The 8,802-nt window shown below is 42.4% G+C and overlaps 1 protein-coding gene across 1 annotated transcript in view; it reads left to right on the top strand.

The window, feature by feature from the left end:
• Positions 1–7,982, top strand: part of TAF5L (TAF5-like RNA polymerase II, p300/CBP-associated factor (PCAF)-associated factor, 65kDa) — a gene marked incomplete at its 3' end in the record, with an annotated part of 8,697 nt that extends 715 nt beyond the window's left edge. The window contains exons 2-3 of the mRNA XM_009709689.1: positions 4,295–4,399; positions 7,258–7,982. Of these exons, the coding sequence (XP_009707991.1) occupies positions 4,295–4,399; positions 7,258–7,982 (830 nt within the window). The remainder of the gene's footprint in view (positions 1–4,294; positions 4,400–7,257) is intronic.
• Positions 7,983–8,802: the final 820 nt, after the last annotated feature.

An 8,802-nucleotide genomic window follows, 5' to 3' on the forward strand; every position in this document is an offset into this window, starting at 1 on the left:
CAGTGGATGAGACGGTTTATTTCCCTGCACACACTTTCTCCTCTCTTTCTTAAAGGCTTCTGAATCCTGTTACACTACTTGCCTTTCAAATTGCATCTGTGACAGTCTTCACTGTAATTATTATTTTGGTTACAGTAAACTATGCTACTGCTTGAGCCCATACAAACACTGAGAGGATGCAAGCAATGTGGAGGTTATAAAGATTAAATTTACTTGTAAAAGTAATAGAAAATACTGGGCTGACCTTTGGGTAAAAATGCAAGGAGGAAATGTTTTCCGTTAGTGAAACTGCTTAGATTGTGACAGTATCTCAGGCTGAGAGTGGTGGGGACCTTAGTTACTTGTGATACAACTTGATTTGACAAAACATTAGTTGCTGTATAAGTCTGTGCTTGTAGCTAGATAAGATTGGGTGCCAAATTAGCTCTTTCTAGCTCTAGAGTATTTTGCCATAGTTATAATGCAAAGATGAGTGACTTGTGGGTAAATATCTAGGCTGACTCCCTTGAGGGCCCGAAGGAAATTGGGTAATATTTTGTTATTAGAAGTGGCTTAGATCTTCTTAGTACTTTTCTTTTCCTTGCTGTTTTCAGAGTAACTATGAGAAGGTTGTTGCAACTCCCAGAAATAATACTGGGGGAGACAGGGAAGGAATGAAACCAAAGTCAAATGCTGACTTGTTTTTTGATGGGAGATTTTATGGGAGAGGTGAGTAGAAAGGTCGGTGTTGAAATGGGATTAGAACTTGGGACCAACCCTACCAGGAGGACACAAGAGTATCTGAAGTAGGAGAGATGAATTGGATTACAAACCCTTGCATTTGCGCATGGCATCATGCAGAAAAAAAATGTTTCAGTAAAGAGTGTGAATGAGTGTGTGATTGGGTTTTGTCTTTTTACTGATCTGCCACCAAATGTTATTACTAAATTTCTTCTATATCCTCTTGCCAGTGCAAGGGTTTTGTGGCTGGTGATTCAGAACTTAGTCATCAGCTTTCTTTAGAACTGAAAATGGTCTGCTCTCATGTATTTAGCTGCTTGCTACTTCTTCTTGTCAAACATGCTCGTAGTAAGCTGTCAGTGAGTATGTTGCAGTTCCACGAATGACTGTTGAAAAAGAAAAACCCAGCTTGTACTTACTCTGACAACAGAGGCTGAAAATACTTTATGCTGCAGTCATCTTAGTTTTGCAAACTGAATAAAAACTTACCCGATCTACAGCCTGCATTGCTTTATTTCAGGGGAAGAGATCACGCGTTTTTTTCTGAAGATGTTTTTGCTCGTTCCGTAACAAAACTCACTGTGCTTTTTCTGTTCAGCTCTTTTCTTTTGTTTGACTTGTAAGTTAACCAGCCTGTATAAATGAGAGTTGCTTACTTCTGTCTTCAGTTCTGTGATTTCTTCTTTCACAGTGAAGTGTCCTCCGTTTTCAGTTTTAAACAGTTTTGTTTCTCAGTTTTACCTCAGCATTTCTTTTTGTCTTCTAGAGTCTCTTCAGCTCAGCCCTTCTCCGTTGCTTCATATACTTGCTATACCCGTACAGCTCTGTTTTCACAGAATCATAGAGCAGCCCAGGTTGGAAAGGAAGCAGATGATCTTTCGAGGTCAACCTTTTGTGGGAAAAGGAGCCTAGATGAGATTATCTAGCACCCTGTCTGATTGCACCTGTGGTAAATACAGCACAGAGCTTCCTCGTGACTATCCCTTATTTCTGTAGGAGAGTAGGAAGAATATTTGAGGACACAATGAGTGACTAAGGAACAGGTTCCTCTAATATTGCCTGTAGTATACTATCAACACATAGGACTAGCTGAAATAATGTAAAATTATGCATCATCACCCTCACGTAAAAGAGGAATCAGTTGCTGTTAAGTAGCGTTTACAGTTGCCCTGCATTTGTTAGCTGGAAGCAATGCTGCTCGCAGCCAACACACAAGACCAGGAGGGTGCTGTCCATATCCCTGAGTTAGAAGCGAGTTCCTTTGAATTTGCTATCAGGTTGCATAGCTGGCTGCAGTTACTGGAAGTGAAGTCAAGGAGCAGATGTTTCCAATAGATGTTCTTAGGACCGCTGGGGAAGGTGGAAAAGAAACTATGGTAGATTCATTAATGTATGACAATGATAGGGCCAGTGTTTTATTTCCGCCAGGAGGAAAATATGCCTGAAAATTTACTCTTGATTTTGAATCAGTTGGGCTCTTGATCTTTTTTGCAGTTCTGGTTGGTGTAAAGTTTTGAGAAGGAAAAGAATTAGAATTTGAACTTGTTACAACTGTCTGGTATGTAGGGTTCATTTACCATTTGGTAGATGGGAATGAGCTCTAGCATCAGTACTGAAAGAGTAGGGCATAATGATTGCCCAGTCATACTGTTCCAGGATAGATAGCCAAAGATGATGTTCCTCTTTCTGGAGCACGAAGTACATCTTAATTGTGGAATTAAGTTGCTTATGCAGAGAAAGCTGAATAGGTGGCATGGAGGCAGCACTTCATAAAGCCAAGGACGTAAAAGACAGGCCCTCATATTTCTGTTTTTCTTTGCTTTTATAATGAATAGTATGGGTGACATTGAAAACTGTCACTAATTTTTGAGTTACTGCAAGTGCGTGCATGCAGTTTACTTTCTCATGCTGAATATCGATTATATTAAATTCTAAGTCCGAATAGCAGAGTTTTTTTACTTTAGCCATTAAGTAATAACCAGTATATGAGCCTGGAGTTCTTACCAGCTTTGAGTTTCTGAAGCAGCCAGGCTGTAGAAAGCGCAGTGTATCTGTACCTTTTAATACCTTATATTTGTTTATTTCTTAACTGATTTGAGAGGAGATAGGGTATCAGTGCTGGAATCTGTATTTGGCTTTTCCACGAGAGGATGATGAGCACAGCCCAGCTCTTGTGTTTCCAAAGCTGAATTCAGCTTGCCCTGGAGAGTTGGTAAACGTACCTCCTGTGTTTCCATAAGCTCCAGGAAGATAGACCCTTGTCTTACCAGAGAGAGAGAGGGGAGAATAGCGACAGTCTGCCTGCGCACCATGTGCTGATCTCTTTCTAACGAGAAGCACTGAGATGAGCTGGATGCTGGCCTATCTCTCTTCAGCATGTGAACATTTGATGATGTTGTTTATAGACTTCCAGGGCTGTCAAGAGTTGTGCCTCTGTGCGTGAGCCAAATGCTGGAACAAAAAGCGATCAATCAGGAGTAGGAAGGCAAAGAGAGGATGGAAAGAGGTGCAGGGTAGGGGAGACTGGAAGGAGTTGAAAGTGAGAGTAATGAAAATAGGTTTTGTGGAGGGGAAAATAGTTATGAATTGAAAAAAATTAGGAAAGGAGAACAGTGAAACTCCTTGCCCTTTTGTACTCTTCTAAAGAGTAGAGGAATAAACATACTAGTTATAATTTTGTAACTTGGGTTTCTAATCACTGGCATTTGTATATGCGTAGGGTATGTTGGTGGGGGTCTGTAGGCTTGCACAAAGTCCCCTCTTGGATTCTGAGAGGTTAGCAGAAGAGCAAAGGTTTGGTGCCAGAGAAGGAAAAGCTAATTCCCTCTCTAAAATAGTTCAGAACCACTTTTACCAGAGTTGATACTGGTTCTGAAAATCAGTTTAACACCATCTCAGAAGACCGTAACAGCTGGGTTTGTGGTCAGAGACCAGCTGCCCCTTAACCTAAAATCCCCAGGGAGGAGGACACATTCATTTTGATTAAAAACTACTAAGTGGTTGCTTAGAGATTCAGTGTGTTCTCACCACCGCCTCTGGGAGACTAGTAAATTATAATGATTATCATTTGTTGCCAATGATAATGACTAGGACAAGGAATTTGAAAGTCTAAGGGTAGTATCACTGCAGACCTTCTGTCCACAGGGCTTGGTGGGTCTCACTGAAAAAGAAACTTTGTTTTGGAGAAAGTTGTAGATTGCTTTCGTCATCTTTTCTGCGCGCAAAGTAGTAAAACCACTGAGTATCTTGTAAAACTGTTGCGGGATCTATGACGGTGTTACTCTGAATTTCTTGGGAACTTAAGGTTGTATTTGAAAACTTAAAAATGTATTCTGGGGGGAGCAGGTGAGTTGCTGAGATTTTGTTGGTGGTGGTTTTTTTAAGCTTTCAGTATACTTTCTCATTCATGATCTGTCTAGGTTGTTAATGTCATGTTTGCTTTTTGTCATGTTTGAAAGATGAAATCTCATCTTGGTGGCTGCATTACCTTGGCTTTTATGAGAAGCTTTGTTTCCAGACATGCATGCAAAACTCCTTAAATCCCTATTTAATTTTTATTTGATTTATTTCACAGTCCAATCTGAATCTGGTTGTGCCAATGTTGTATCTGCAGCTCCCTGCCTGGCGGAGCCACAGCAATATGAAGTACAGTTTGGACGATTACGCAATTTTCTCACAGGTAAATATCGGGAAGCGAGGAAGAGGAAAATAACTGATTTTTTTCTTTTTGTCATTTCAATGAGTAAAGAACAATATAATACATTTTAAAATCATGTCGCTAACAATCTTTTGATTTCTAGTTTTGAGATTTCAGTTACTACAATTAGAAATATTTAATTTTTCTTCTTTTGTTGTTGTTGTCTGAATGCTGAGTACCTTTGGCTTTTGTAGGTAGCTGTTCGTCCTTTCTTGTTCAAGCATTTGACCTTTGTAGATCTTCCAGACAACAGCATACATATACAGGACAAGAAGGAAGATTAGAGTGTTTTATGTGAAAGGCAGGTAACTTAGAAATGAGTCTAGTTCTCTGCTGTCTCCTAGTTTTCAGGATTTTAAATTTTACTCATAATTGGCTTATTTTTATGATGATCTATATTTTTAAGGGAGAATTTGTTCCCTTAAATTTATCTGTACTGGCTTTGAGACTGGAGGTATATGACAGAAGGCAAAAGAATTTTCATTCTGTAGTGTGATGCAGAAGACAATCATGATTTTTCTTTTTTTTATAAATTTTTTTAATAATTAAAAAAAAGGTACTCCTGGGAATGTCCTTATTTCTTCTATGAGTCCCAAATGTGGGAAGCAAGCAGATACGATTTTTAGCAAATAGTATCAAGGAAAGTGAAGTTGCCACTCCTCCCACATTTGGGCACACCTACATTTGTCCAGTATAGGGATTTGATCCCAGGGTGCATAATGCTAGGATTATTATTCCTGATAGCTGTTGAAGGGAAAGGGAAGGAGGCAGGCAGGAAGGCAGAGGGAGAAAATAGTGAAGTCTTAGCATCGTCGCCTAGAGCAGTTCAACACCATTGCGCTTTAGTATTGGAGGTAAATCCTTCCAGTTTAACAGATTTTTGAAGTGCATGATTGTTCTGTTCAGTTGCTTAAATATCACTTGGGGAAGTGCTGGGCATGGTTTTGGTGTTCAGGCTGACTGTTTTCTTTTTTTTTTTTTTCTTTTTTGTCCCTCTTGCTCAGTTCTGATTTCTTACACACACGAACTGCTTCTGTTTCTGCAAGGGAATAACTTGCCCGCCAGCCAGAAGGCACAGCAGGGCACTTGCCATTTCTGTGATGCCTGTCCCCAGGGGCACTGAGGAGTAGGCAGGGGACTAGGACCACTGGATAGTTTAGGAATTACTCTACAGGTCTGTAGTTCAACCAGCTGCTCAGAGCAGGGCGAGATCGGAGTTTGATCAGCTTGCTCAGGCCCTTGTCCAGCCAGGTTTTGAAAATCAAAAAGTGAGGAGATTGCTCTGCACCTCTGGGCCCCAGCTGCAAGGCTGAGCAATTTGGTGAGAATTTCCTGTGCGGCAGCTTGCCTGTTGTCCTTTCACTGAGCACCTCTGAGAAGAGTCTGGCTCCTTTTCTTCCATAATATCCCACTGGGTACTGAAGGCAGCAGTTGGATACCCCCTTGTTCTTCTCCAGGCTAGACAGACCCAGCTCCTGTAACCTCTCTTCATATGTTCCTGGGGAACATTTTCTTCGTTCCTGTTTCTGCCAGCTTCCCATCTCTTCCCTTTTTCCCCTACTGCAGTGAGGTCCTTCCCTTTGGTGCCTTTCTGGTCTAGAACACCTGCAGAGAAGAGAGCAGAGAGGTTTTACTGCATACAGACCACTGGTTTCACTGGCTTTGGCCCAGTTTCAGTGGGACAGAAAGGAGAATGATGCCTGAGTATGCAAATATGTATGTATACACTGCGCAGCGTGCATACTTTGTAGTTACCTGTATAGAAATGGGAGAGGCGCACAGTATGGACCAGAGAAAGGCTGGAAGATGGCTCAACAGGAGAGGAAAAATAGCCTAATATAAAGGGGGGAAAAAAGAATATGCAGTTGTGAGTGGCAGGAGGGAAGAACAAGTTGAAAAGAGGCAATGCTGTCTGATGACCAGCAATGCTGTTTGAGGATTGGTAATGCCTATTTTGTTCCAGTAATTTGGACCGTTTGGTCTTCTGGTAACTCGTTGTTGTGGCCCTCCCTGTATGTTGCCAGGGTGTTGTGCAGCAGGGCTCCATTCCTTACAGCTCAGTGCAACCGCTGGATGTGGGAGGGAAACAGCCCCAAGAACCTGGTGAAGGGTTGCACAGATTAGTCTCTGCAAGGTACAGCACAGCCTAAACGGGAGTTTGTTACACTGTGTACTAGGAATTACTGCTGGGATTTGCCTTGGCAGAGAGAGGGGGGAGAGAGAGAGAAAGCGTGCACATGAGCAGGCACCGAAATAAAACAAAAGCACAACATACTGCAGTGCATTTTGGAAACTGTAGCTTCATTTCCCCTGAAGACAAATCAGTTCCATCCAAAGCACCACATGCAAGTTTTATTGAAGCTGAGAGGGGAAAAAAAAGCCACCACAGTTCAGGACCCCACAAGCTATGTAAATAATTTTGACTTAAGTGTGTTAAATACTATTTTAAATATAATGAGTAAGTTTTAAAGTCCATTTATTGGAATAAATAGAGGGCATAGTTTTTCTTCTTAAATAAACGGGAAAAATTCAGCTGTCATGTATTTTATGAGGTGGTATTTTAATAGCTGGCCCACACCTAAAAAGGGGTTTGAAATCTCTCAATTATGTTCTGACAAGATACCTCACTGACTTGAAAATCTCTGTTCAGACCTGTAATAGGTACTGTGTATCCCCTTTAGGTGACAGAAGAGGTTCACTTAGATGCGCCAACAAAAGTCTCCCTCTTGCTTGCTCTCTAATGCCACTGTCAAGGTTTTTTGCAGTAATTGTCCTTGCTCTGTTTTATTCCCAGTAGACAGTGGATTGAGAAATCAAAGTTTGTTGCTTTTTTTATATAGATTCAGATTCTCAGCACAGCCATGAAGTGATGCCTCTTCTGTATCCCCTCTTCGTCTACCTCCATCTGAACATGGTCCAGAATGGCCTAAAAAGCACAGTGGACAGTTTTTACAGCCGCTTCCATGGCATGTTCTTGCAGAATGCCAGCCAGAAGGATATCATTGAGCAGTTGCAGACTACCATGACTATTCAAGATATCCTGTCCAACTTGAAGCTCCGGGCTTTTCTGGACAACAAGTATGTCATCCGCCTTCAAGAGGACAGCTACAACTACCTTCTTCGCTACCTCCAAAGTGACAACAACAACGCCCTGTGCAAAGTCCTGACCTTGCACATTCACCTGGATGTGCAGCCCGCCAAGAGGACTGACTACCAGCTCTACGCTGGTGGGAGCTCCTCGCGCAACGAGAGCAACGGCCTGGAACCCAGCGATGTGCCAGCTTCCATTCTGCAGAACGAGGCGGCGCTGGATTTACTGCAGGACAGCATTAAACGTGTCAAGGACGGGCCCCCTTCCTTAACGACCATCTGTTTCTATGCCTTCTATAACACGGAGCAGTTGCTGAACACTGCAGAGATTTCACCAAATAGCAAGCTGCTGGCTGCTGGGTTCGATAATTCATGTGTGAAGCTGTGGAGCCTGCGTTCCAGGAAGTTAAAATCTGAGCCCCACCTTGTCGATGTGTCCCGCATCCGTCTGGCTTGTGACATCCTGGATGAGGAGGTCTGGATACCCTTTTTTTCCCCCCTCCTACCCTTTCTGCCGAGATATTTTGGGCATGCATTGTGAAGTATCTAATAATGTCTTAGGGGACTGTAAGGCTGTTTCACAACCTCTCTGCCTTGATGCACAAATTTGATAGCCTGCTCTTGTTCTTTCCTGCAGTGGTTGTAAATGCTGCACTGAGGTGTAATGAGTTTGTGCTGGGGTCATAGTTTGTTGGTCCTGGGTGCTGATCTACCTCCAACTGTCCTTGAAAAGGTGACAGTACATGGGCAGCCCAGTAAGGACAGGTGGCTAGAGAAGGCTGCCTTCCCTGAGGAGCATGGATCCTTCTTATGGATGGGAAGATGAAACAAGATGTGGGCAGTAAAAACACACTGTGGTGAATGAAAACTAGAAGTGGCTGAGAAGAACCAGTCAGAAGGGTGGAGAGAAGTGGAGAGATGCAGGAAGAGGAAAATAAAGACAAAGTAAGGAAAGAGCCAAAGGAGGCTGGTCTGAGGCCTTAGGGAGAAGGAGAGGTGCTGAAGTGCAAAACTATTTCAGGAATCACTGTAACCAGAGGTGAAGAGTTAGCATGGAAAAATTATGCAAAATGTCTCTGTTAAGGAATCTGCAGTGTAGTAACTTCAGAGGCTTCCCACTCTGGAGTGCTGGAGACAAGGACGGGAATGTGTGTGCCTTCACATGCCAGGATAGATAGGATCTTTTTTTTTTTTGCCTTATAGTCATGCCCTCTCACCACAGCTGCCCACGTAGCATCTTGTATCTGGTTAGAGATCAGAATTTGTGACTCTTGCTTTGTTTAATCACTCCCCTC

This window comes from Cariama cristata, unplaced genomic scaffold, assembly GCF_000690535.1.
Source record: "Cariama cristata isolate BGI_N322 unplaced genomic scaffold, ASM69053v1 scaffold42971, whole genome shotgun sequence".
Lineage (NCBI taxonomy): Eukaryota > Metazoa > Chordata > Aves > Cariamiformes > Cariamidae > Cariama > Cariama cristata.